This window comes from Mauremys mutica, chromosome 4, assembly GCF_020497125.1.
Source record: "Mauremys mutica isolate MM-2020 ecotype Southern chromosome 4, ASM2049712v1, whole genome shotgun sequence".
NCBI classification, from domain to species: domain Eukaryota; kingdom Metazoa; phylum Chordata; order Testudines; family Geoemydidae; genus Mauremys; species Mauremys mutica.
Window position 1 is genome coordinate 148,360,524 of NC_059075.1, and position 12,011 is coordinate 148,372,534.

At 43.7% G+C, this 12,011-nt stretch overlaps 2 protein-coding genes across 2 annotated transcripts in view; one reads left to right on the forward strand and one right to left on the reverse strand.

Annotated features, from left to right (window-relative positions):
* The window catches only part of LOC123370220 (glycine N-acyltransferase-like protein 3), a 327,798-nt gene that overhangs the window by 245,550 nt on the left and 70,237 nt on the right, over positions 1 to 12,011 (reverse strand). The gene's annotated exons all lie outside the window — the stretch shown is intronic.
* LOC123370218 (sodium/hydrogen exchanger 10-like) overlaps positions 1 to 12,011 on the forward strand; it is a 236,024-nt gene that overhangs the window by 180,178 nt on the left and 43,835 nt on the right. Inside the window, exons 21-22 of the mRNA XM_045016557.1 lie at positions 3,764 to 3,889; positions 11,685 to 11,783. Of these exons, the coding sequence (XP_044872492.1) occupies positions 3,764 to 3,889; positions 11,685 to 11,783 (225 nt within the window). The remainder of the gene's footprint in view (positions 1 to 3,763; positions 3,890 to 11,684; positions 11,784 to 12,011) is intronic.

Genomic DNA, 12,011 nt, shown 5'->3' on the forward strand with positions numbered 1-12,011 from the left:
TCCAGTTACAAGTATATCCATGTCTAGAAAGATGGGCAGAAAATACCAAGTTCCACCCAGAAGTGAGACAGAAGAGAACACCACCAAAAGAAAAGAAGCTGAAGAGATGAGATTTATTCTGCAGAAAACATTATTTTTCTGCAAGCCTCCAATTTCTGCTAGCTAATTAGCAACCTCCGATGGCAAGATGTAATTTCCATATCTTTGAATAACTCTTGGTCTTCAATGACAAGTTGCTGTCAGACTCCTGCGAGGAGTTCTCATCCTTGGGTTGCTGCAGGCATTTGTTAGCTAAAACTGGCCTGCAAGCTGAATTAGATTCAGCTGATACTGCCTCTTGTTCCCTGGTCGTGGCTTTGGTGATGTGCAGGTTATCATGGCTACAAGGATCCAGCTTCTCCAGAGAAGTCCTCATGAGTTAAGGCACCCTATGTAGGCCCAAGAGGAGTTCCAGGAACTGTCCTTACAACAAGGTGGATATCTCTGCCAGTTGTAGTGACAAACCTGCCTCTCAGCTTGCTCTTGGACTTCTGACCCATGGCTGTGACTACTGGTTCCTGACTCTGGCTCTGATCTTCAGTGCTATTCCTGGCTTCTGACCATCACTCTCTGACCACTAGGCATGACAGTCACTGCTCCAACCAGTAGGTCTGACCACTCAAGCCCCGGTCATGACACCCAACATCCTGAGGTTCTCAGCTTCCTAACCCAGGACTCTACCTCTGGTGACAGACCTATTATCATCTGTCAAGGAGAAGATCCTACACCACCCCTGAATTCCCTTCATCGCACAGCCTGGCTTTTGGATGGATGTTGAGTGTAAAATGACTCTGTTCCTCTCCTGTTCAAGACCACCTAGCTAACAGCATAGGCGCCAACTTCATGGGTACTTCGGGGCTGGAGCACTCACGGGAAAAAATTGGTGGGTGCTCTGCACCCACTGGCAGCCAAGCTCCCTGCCCCACCCGCCTCATCTCACCTCCGCCTCCTCCCCTGAGCACGCCGTGTCCCCACTTCTCCTCCCAGCACTTGCTGCTGCAAAAAACATGGTGTAACAAGCTCTGGGAGGGAAGGAGGGATGGGGGGAGGAGTGGGAATGCGGCGCACTCAGGGGAGGAGGTGGGGAAGAGGCGGGCCCGGCGTAGGGATTTGGGGAAGGGGTTGGAATAGGGGCAGGGAGGGGGTGGAGTTGGGGCATGGACTCTGGGGAAGGGTTTGGAATGGGGGTGGGGCAGGAGTGGAGTCGGGGCGGGGCCGGGGGCAGAGGTCAGTTGAGCACCCACTGGCGCCAGCAGAAGTCGGCACCTACAGTTAATAGTGGGAAGGACTCTGAAACAACCTTACCAGGCAAAAGGGACAAGGTTTTCTCACTAGTGTCATCAGAAATCCCTGAACCCTCAGGAAGTCTCAATACTGACAATTCTAGACTACTTGTTAGAACTGAAACACTCTATCCTATCACTGAGCTAAGTAAAAGTAAACATCACAGAAAACTTAGCACGTCAACTATGCATAGAGGGTCAATATCTTTTCTCACCCAACAGTCATAACATGTCTAAAGGGCCTAATAAGAGTGTTTCCATTTATCAAGGACCCTATCCCTCCATGCAATCTCAACCTGGTTCTCTCAGTGCTCATGGGCCATAGCTTTGAACTGATGGCTAAGAATTCTTTTCCATACTTGTCACTGAAAACATCATTCTCGGTAGCAATTATCTTAGCAAGGAGGGTAAGAGAGATGTAAGCACTGATGGCTGATCCTCCCTGTACATTTTTCTACCCAGATGATATTGCTAAGAACATACCTCAAGTTTTTATCAAAGGTCAAGGAATTCCAGCTGAATCAGCAAATCCACTTACCCTGTTCTTCCGTAGATCTCACTCTAATAAAACAGAGGCAGCTTTTCACACTTTGGATGTCAGAAGAACTCTGGCATTCTACCTCCAAAGAACAAAGCTCCAGATCTTCACCAAAACTCTTTGAGTGCATCTACATTGCATTGTAAACCCGGGTCTGCCAAACCCAAGCTTGTGGACTCAGTATTTCCAAGCCTGCATTTGAGCATCCACTCTATATTGTAAACCTAGGTTTACAGTTGCTGGACCTGGGTCTCAGCTGTATGCATACTGCATTACACAACTACCTGACTTGAGTCTGCAGCTTGAGCTGTATCCACACTGAAAAATGACAAGGCTTTCACCTGAGTCAGAGAGGGATTAGGCTCTGATGCAGTCCCCTAACAGATTGCTGACCCAAATCTGATGGGTTTTTGTGTGGATGGAAAGAGGGCTTGGGCTCAAACAGTGTAAACATATCGTTTGTGGCTATTGTAGAGAGGATGAAAGGCAAAGCCATATCCTCCCAACATTTATTGAATTGAATCAGACTGTGTGAAGACTTGCTATGAGACTACAAAGGACTCATCTACTGTCATTACAGCTGATTCTATTGAGAGCTCAAGCAGCCTCCATAGCTGCACTAAATAATGTATCTATCCCAGTTATATGGAAGACAGTGACCTGGAGATCTATCCATACACCCACTAAGCACTGTGTGCTTACCAAAGCCTCCAGGTCAGATGCCACATTTGGCGAGGCTGTGCTCCGGTCATTAATTTTTAACTCCAAGCTCCCATCTCCAATGTACTGGTCAACTACTTAGGAGTCACCAACACTGGAATGTTCATATGGAGAATCATTCAAAGGAGAATGAGAAATTATTTACCTTGTACAGTAACTGTAATTCTTTGAGATGTGTTGTCCAAATGCACACTCCATGACCTGCCCTCCATCCCTTCTGCCTCAAAGTTCTCTGGGGAGGAAAACAAACAAACCTGGGATTCTGTGTTTGAGAGGAAATTGAAGACAGTTGGCTCACTCTCCTCTTTTATGCACTTGCTGAGGAGCACAAAAAGCTGCAGGGCCCATGCATACCAAACAGACATTTCTGGCCAAAAGACTCCAAACCTTTTCAGAACTGGTGCCCTACTTTGGCCTGGGTGGTTAACAAAAGACGGTTACTCACCTTTCAGAGTAGCAGCCGTGTTAGTCTGCATCCGCAAAAAGAACAGGAGTACTTGTGGCACCTTAGAGACTAACATGCTAAAATAAATTTGTTAGTCTCTAAGGTGCCACAAGTACTCCTGTTCTTTTTACTCACCTTTGTAACTGTTGTTCTTCGAGATGTGTTGCTCATATCCATTCCAAACCTGCCGTCCTTCCCTTCTGTCGGAGTAGCCGGCAAGAAGGAACTGAAGGGCCGTTGGGTCGGCAGGGGTATATATTCGGCGCCATGGCGGCGCCACTCTAGGGGGCAACCCAGCCGACCCACTGAGTGTTGCTAGGGTAAAAATCTTCTGACAAGCGTGCACGCGGCGCGCGCACACCTAATTGGAATGGATATGAGCAACACATCTCGAAGAACAACAGTTACAAAGCTGAGTAACTGTCTTTTGTTAACCACCCAGGCCAAAGTAGGGCACCAGTTCTGAAAAGACATAATTCAGTGGGACTACTCATAGTGTGGAAAGTTAAGCATGTGTGGAAATCTTTCTAGTTTTGGGGTCTAAGTATTGGTATGATAATAAAAGCTATTTAAGAAAGGGCAGAATAACATGGAGGCTTATACGGTGGGAAAAATGTTTCCGAATGAAGAGGTTCAGTAAAGAATAATCCGCGCTTAAAGAGTTTATCTTCAGAACAAAGAGAAATTAATGCATGTAGATTACGTGTGGGTTCTTTTCCCCCTTTTTCCCCTGTTTAGATGATTCTGCAAAAAAAACACAACCTTGGCACTCTTCCATCTACTATTGCACCACCTACTGCAGAGGAGCTTTTACACAGTATCAGTTGGTTAGAAAATGAAAAGAAGCAAATTGAGTTCATCCAGGTAATGTTTAGCTTGCTGACATGGTTCCAGATCCTTTATAATGTTCTGTTTTCAAAAGGCAAATATTATGGAGGTGCTTATATTGACTGTATAGTTATGGCTGTCTTGAGTTCGGTACTTAAAGAAGGGATTCAACCTCTGTTATGTACAAAGGATGCAGCATATCCTCCCCAAATTTACCACACTTATTCTTTGAATATTAAATTAATTTTATGATAATTTACAAGTAAATCTCTTAATTAGTTTGATTTAAAACATAATTTTAAAATGGACCCTTTTAAGAAATTTAGCATTTGTGAGACCTTTCTTTGGGCCCAAATGATATTAATAATGGAATAAAACAGACTCTTTGAACTTTTCTTATATTTAATGCCATTGCAATGTCATGTATATCTAAAGAAATTAGGTTCTAATTAAGCTAAATTATTAATAATCAGTCTATTGAATTGTTATGATTATAGACAGGGCCAGCTCAATAGTTCAGCTCATTCTTACATGGAGACATTGGGACATCAGAGATAACCAATCATAGACTATCAGGCTTGGAAGGAACCTCAGAAGGTCATCTAGTCCAACCCCCTGCTCAAAGCAGGACCAATCCCCAACTAAATCATCCCAGCCAGGGCTTTGTCAAGCCTGACCTTAAAAACCTCTAAGGAAGGAGATTCCACCACCTCCCTAGGTAACCCATTCCAGTCCTTCACCACCCTCCCAGTGAAAAAGTTTTTCCTAATATCCAACCTAAACCTCCCCCACTGCAACTTGAGACCATTACTCCTTGTTCTGTCATCTGGTACCACTGAGAACAGTCTAGATCCATCCTCTTTGGAACCCCCTTTCAGGTAGTTGAAAGCAGTTATCAAATCCCCCCTCATTCTTCTCTTTTGCAGACTAAACAATCCCATTTCCCTCAGCCTCTCCTCATAAATCCTGTGCTCCAGCCCCTTAATCATTTTTGTTGCTCTCCACTGGACTCTTTCCAATTTTTCCACATCCTTCTTGTAGTGTGGGGCCCAAACCTGGATACAGTACTCCAGATGAGGCCACACCAATGTCGAATAGAGGGGATTGATTATGTCCCTCGATCTGCTGGCAATGCCCCTACTTATACAGCCCAAAATGCCATTAGCCTTCTTGGCAACCAGGTTCCACTGTTGACTCATATCCAGCTTCTCATCCACTGTAATCCCTAGGTCTTTTTCTGCAGAACTGCTACCTAGCCATTAGATCCATAATCTGTAGCAGTGCATGGGATTCTTCTGTCCTAAGTGCAGGACTCTGCACTTGTCCTTGTTAAACCTCATCAGATTTCTTTTGGCCCAATCCTCTAATTTGTCTAGGTCCCTTTGAGGCCTCATAACACTCCCTCTTTGGCCAATTCGCATGCTGCAGTTCTATTGGTTGAAATGAGTCAGTGGCATGAGAAGAACTATGTACTTGTGTCAGGAGATCTCACTAGTAGATGACGTGGCAACTATATTGTCTCCTGCTGTCACTGTTCTTAAAAGTTCCATAGTCAAATATTAGTTCCTTTGTTTTAGCCTCTGTTGGGAAAGTTGAACACCTTCTGTGGAACATGGGGACATCATATGGGGCATATGGATGGCTCCTCCCATGCCTAGCACACAGGGCCGGCTCCAGACCCCAGCGCGGCAAGCACGCGCGTGGGGCGGCCCTTTCCCGGGGGGGCGGCAGGCTGGGCCGGCGGACCTGCCGCAGTCATGCCTGCAGGAGGTCCACCGGAGCCCCGGGACGACCGGACCTCCCGCGGGCATGACTGCGGAGGGGGCGCTCGTCCCGCGGCTCCAGTGGACCTCCCGCAGGCATGACTGCGGACGGTTTGCTGGTCCCGCGGCTCGGCTGGACCTCCCGCAGGCATGCCTGCGGCAGCTCAAGCAGAGCCGCCGGACCTGCGAACCGTCCGCAGCTGCGGGAGGTCCAACCGAGCTGCGCGACCAGCGGACCCTCCGCAGTCATGCCCGAGGGAGGTCCGCTACTCCCGCGGCTCCGGGGCGCCTCCCGCGCATGACTGCTTGGGGCGGCCAAAAAGGTAGAGCCGCCCCTGCTAGCACATCACCACTTACCCCTCCAATTTGACATACATCCCTGCTGACCTTTCCCAGCCCCTTCACATCCCTTCTCACTGCCTCTCCAAAGATATGGCTGCTTCCCTTTTCCTTTGGCTCCTCATGGTGCTCCTTTCTGGTACTGGTAGTGTCAAAGGCGGATGTTAGGGAAACTGGTGCTATGTAATAATATTAGGTGAAGGTTTGGCATAGGGAGAGCCAATATCTCTACTTTGTAAGGAGTGAACCTGCACTCCTGCCTCAGTTTAAGTGTAAAAAAAAATTACTAAAATGTTCTTTGAGTGTCTTCTGCATATTCCCACTCTTTGAACATGCACTAACAAGTGCAGCAGCATACTTTAGAACTATCAGATCAAAGAGGCTTAACTGACAAGACCTCTTGTAATAGAAGGACATGAAGTCCATTTTGTCTCTTTTTGTGGGCCTGAGGTGTGAATTCTACAGGTAGCACAATGTGCCGGATATGACAGGTTTGGTCACAGAAACCCCGTTGGGACTGCCACCTGATATGCTGAGACTACCTCTGGGTCCGTTTTCTCTGGCAGCTTGGGACTTCAGTACCCTGTCTTGTTGAGCCAGACACACTAGCCTGCTACAAACACAGACCCAGGTCTGAACCACATCCCTCAAAAGCTGCAGACTTAACTGAAGACGGCCTGTCTCTAGCACCCAGATACCCAGTTCCCAATGAGATCCAAAACCCAAATAAATCAGTTTTTACTCTGTATAAAGCTTATACAGGGTAAACTCATAAATTGTTCGCCCTCTATAACACTGATAGAGAGATATGCACAGCTGTTTTCTCCCCCAGATATTAATTACTTGTTCTGGGGTAATTAATAAGCAAAAAGTGATTTTATTAAATATAAAAAGTAAGATTTAAGTGGTTCCAAGTAATAACAGACAGAACAAAGTAAATTACGAAGCAAAATAAAACTAAAACACGTAAGTCTAAACCTAATACAGTAGGAAACTAAATGCAGGTAAATCTCACCTTCAGAGATGATCCAATAAGCTTCTTTCACAGACTAGACTCCTTCCTAGTCTGGATCCAGCAGTCACTCACACGCCCGTAGTTATTATCCTTTGTTCCAGTTTCTTTCAAGCATCTCTTTGGTGTGGAGAGGCTATCATTTGAGCCAGCTGGGCCTTTTATATTCTCTCTCAAGTGGGCGGAAACCCCTTTGTTCTCTTGTGAAAAATCACAACAACAAGATGGAGTCTGTAGCCACCTGGGCAAGTCACATGTCTGTGGATGATTCAGCTTTTTGCAGGCCGATGCCATTGTTCACATGTTAGTTTGAACATTCCCAGGAAAGCTCAGATGTCTATTGGTGTCTCCCAAAGTCCATTGTCAGTTAAGTGTTTCTTGATTGGACACTTACTGAGAATAGGCTTTTCTCAAGAAGCTGACCAAATGCTTCACTGAGGCTACTTAGAATCAAACAAGTACATAGCCAATATTCATAACTTCAAATACAAAAATGATACACACATACAGACAGTATAATCATAACCAGCAAACTACAACCTTTCCATAGTCACCCCACTTGGCCTCCTCTGTACAAGAACTGGTGCAACCATAGGACCCTGGTTGCAACAATGATCTATACAGTCACTGTTTATGTCAATAACGACACACCGGAGATTGATTCCTCCCCTAAGCACTTCAGACAATGAATATATGCATCAGATGGCAGGAAGACTTCTAGGAGATCTGGAGAGGTTCATTTTCTTTCACTGCTGTGGTTGGAAGAAACTGAGGTGACAATAGGCATCAAGCCCTTTTTACATCCACACTAACTCTCATTTGTCCTACTTTTCTTGGGAAAAATTTTCAAACATGAATGCATGGAACTTGCACCACCAGTCTATTGTATTTGCACATATAAATGAGAACTAACTTTATAAAATAGGTAGTTGTATGTTCAACTGCCTGTTATTATGGCAATTATCCAGTCTATCCAAATTGCAGGAAATTGTGGTGCGCTTGCATTTTTCCAGGCACACTTACTGCATGTATGTTTCAAAATGTGATCTCTCAAATCAGTCTTGTAGGCAGGTATATTCAATACATTGTAATGAAGATTCAAACTTTTCAAACTGATGCTATAGAAAAAGAAACTATTATAGCCTGCCCTCAGCGGTGCATAGGAGAAATAATTATTGTTCTTAGAGTGATTGGCCACATGGACTCCACTCTTGGTACTCATACACCCCCATCTGCAAAATCAGATTATTTTGGCCAGTAGTGTCCATTGGGGCTCCGATTGCATCCTAAGTGCCTTTGTAACCAAGGACATAAAGGGGAAAGCAAGCCCAGTTGTACCTCATTTCCTTCCTACCACCCATGGCAGCAAAACTGAACCTCAGCATTGTCCATCTGCATCTTTGTGTACCGTGTGCTACAATTAGAGTTAGTTAGTCGTTAGAATAGCTAGTTAGTTGCTAGTTAGATAGTAGTGTATATTAGTGTTTTTACCCATTGGCACGACTGTTTTCCCCCCCCCACAAAAAATTATAGTCAGATATTTAGATTTACACTAGACCCCACACCTTTCCTTCCCCATTCAGGGGCTTTAGCAAAATGGCAGAACTGAAATCCCCTGTATTCAAAGCCTGCTCTCTTGTGAAGCTTTAGTAAATGTCACTTAATGACAGACACCCTGTTGGCCCCCCTTTTTTGTCTAGGAGAGGGATAAATTCCTGAGCAATATTCCATATATTGCTCCTTCTCTAAGTGAACTCAGAAAGCTAGAGAAGCCCACCTAAAATTATTCCTCCTGGAGCACTCAATGCAAGCTTCCTCAGACACTGGAAGGAAGGACACAGCTAAAGCTCAGGCTTCCGGTCAGTCCCTCTCCATGAGCACCTTGGTGAGCTGACATTCCACCTGAGCTCTTGGGCTATACTCACCAAGAGGCCCCAGTCATCTGCCTTCATTTTGGCATCACTTACCTCTGATAGAGATAGAAAGGAGCACTGCTCCAGCTTTGAGCAGAGGCATAGGACACCTCCTCTGGTACCTGCCAAGTCAAGACACAAATCATCAAACATCCGACTTATCTTGGACTCCACTATCAAAGCGCCAACAGCCTAGAAAGATTTCCTCTGGTGCCCAGTACCAACTATCAAGAGAGCACCAGTGGTACCCACTAAGTCTGCTCACCACTTTCTCTCAGCACTAACTTCAGTACCCAGCACCTCCAAGAGAACTGATACAAGGTACCAAGTCCCTTCACCCAGTATCAGGGTCATAGCCATGGACCAGGAGAAGTTGAAGTGGCAGGAACCTCCCAAATCTACACCCACGGAGAAAGACCTGAATAATGCCTATCTTTTCAGGTGGAAATTATTTTCATTTGGCAGCCTCCAAATGCACATGGCTAACTACTAAAACCTTCTCTCCAAACAGAACTACCTGAATTGGTATAAACTGTCTCAATTTGTGATAATCACTCAAAGAAGAAATAATGTTTACCTACCTTATAGTAAATGTGGCTCTTTGAAATGTGTTGGTCACATGGATTCCACAACCCATCCTCTTCCTCCCCCACAACTACAAAGTCCTTCTCTTCTGGTATCCTGTATTGTTGAAGGAACTGAGTGGGGCCCATTATGCCCTTGAGTATGGGGTGAAAGGACATCTAGCAGGCATGGCCCCAGCCCAATACTACTGGCCAAAAGAATCCAATCTTGCACACATAGAGTGCATGTACACCAAGAATGGAATTCACATGGGCAACACATCTTGAAGAACTACATTTACTGTAAGGTAAAGAACCATTTTTTGCTGAACATATGCACTGAAAATCAACAGCTCTAATTTTAACCCACAGAACATTGGCATTATGTTCTCGTCTAGTTCAGCAGGTCTTAAATTTGTTGGACGTCTGTGGGAAGCTGGCAAGTCACAAGTTAGTGCTTCTCCTCATTTCCAGCTACTCCTACAAATGTCCACATATTGCATTAAAGACAGCTAAAATACCTAAATACTGTCTTACTTTAACTTTCCATATAAACAAATGCTTTAGTTGCCACGGGGGTTCTATATGATTGTGAACAAGTAGGAAATGTGTCCATGAGACAATCCTTCTATTAAGGTGTGTCCACATTGAAAATTTTCAGAACCCCTGTCCTAGACTGATTCTCCTCCTATTGTGCCCTGTTTCCCACTTCTGCCTATGCCTCACCTCTTCCTTGTGTTGAGAACCAATACCCGGGAAAGACATAGGATCTGGAGAAACTGATATGGTACTCAGCATCCAGGAAGGTGACAATGAGATGTGTCAGCAGCATGGGGTGGCTGGCTTACTGGAAAGGGAGAAGGATTTTCCAGTGCTCATTGTAGAGTCAGGAGAGGATGAGGAAGTTAGAAGAGACATAGTAGGGAGAGAATAGGGAAGGAATGCTCTTCCTATTAAAGGAAGGGGATGGAAACTAGTTATATTTGAGTTCTCACAATTTAGAACCCTTTCAAGGATATGGCAGTTCACAACTTAGAACTCTCAGGACAAGATACTTCTCATGGTTAAAATGGAAACTTTCACATGACAGTTTCTTTTGGTGCACATTTTTTTATTTTTACTTGTAAAGAGTGCAGATTACAACGACTGCTTCTGAGCTGAGTATGCCAGAGAAGTGTCAAACAAAATGTCCCTTCCCCCCCTGCATACCAACAACACACATTCAGCATTCATACGGATTGTCTAAAAATGATAAACTCTCATGAAAATGTAAAAGATAGGGTGATCATACAACCTGAGTTAACCAGGACAGCCATGAAGCCCCAGTGTCCCAAGAATTTCTTTCAGGGCACCTGAAGTGTTCCAGTTTTTCATTTCATCAAGCAAACCATTTGTTTGTTTGTTTATAAGTTCAAAATGTTCAAATGTTATACCAAATACAATTTGTTCTGTGTTTACCAGGAACTTAGTTTAGTGGAATAATGTATGTTCAGTATAAAGAACAGGTTTTGGAATGAAAAGTTGAATGAATGTAGATGCTATCAAAGTTATTTTTTGTCAGTGACATTTGTTCAATGTTTCAGAATAAACTCATTCAGAACTCTAATTTGCTTGGAAAAAAATCCTCCACTCTGAAAAATATGCACAAGTTGCTATTGCATTGGAAACTAGCAATAACAACACTATCATGCATTTTAAACAAAAATGTACTTTTTACTTTAGGATGAGTATCCTGTGACCCTAAAAAATAACCATATAAAAGTAACTTGATTTTTTTTACTTTGAAAATAGGGTTCTCTTAATGAGAGATCTGTTACACTTCAAGTGTTCGCCTTATGCCTTACATAACCCCCTAGCAACAGAAAAACATAATTAAAAAGATAAGTGTTGATTTTTTTGGTGGTTTCTATGTTTAAGTTAAAATTATTTTAGAATATAACTATCATCTTCCTTTAAATAATCACGATCAATATTTGTCATGTGTTGGCCTCTGTCGTTACTTTCCTGAAGGGAAGTTGCAATTTAATGACAATAAATGTTAGTGCAGTATTGGCCAGCATTGTTTGTTTTGTGATTATTTGGGGGAAAAAACTCTACTCTGAAACATTCTAATAAAATCTAAAAATCCATCATTACTATTATATTTGTTGTTTTGTCATTGAATGCTCAGAAGTGTGATAGGTGCTATACTTTCTGTACTGTTTGGCTTAAACTTACAATGAATCTACTTGTGGTTTTTAGGAAAGAGCAAGGATCCTTTGTTATGACTATGGAGACATTATATGTGAGGAACATGAAATGCCAGAAGGAATCCACCTAATTATTTCCGGGATGACAAAGGTAAGTTTTATGTTTACTGCTCAAAATGTTTTGTTAAATTCCCAGTTGGTAGTCTCAAGGGAAATAAAATGCTGGAGATATCCTTTTAAACTCTATTTGAAAATTTTCAAAGTTCACCTTAATTAAATTGTCTTCCTAGATCTTGGAATTGTGTACCCGCCACGTGAACACTGGAATAATTAATAGCAGTTTGTCTTGTTGAGGCTGTGCATTTCAGTGCATGCTCAA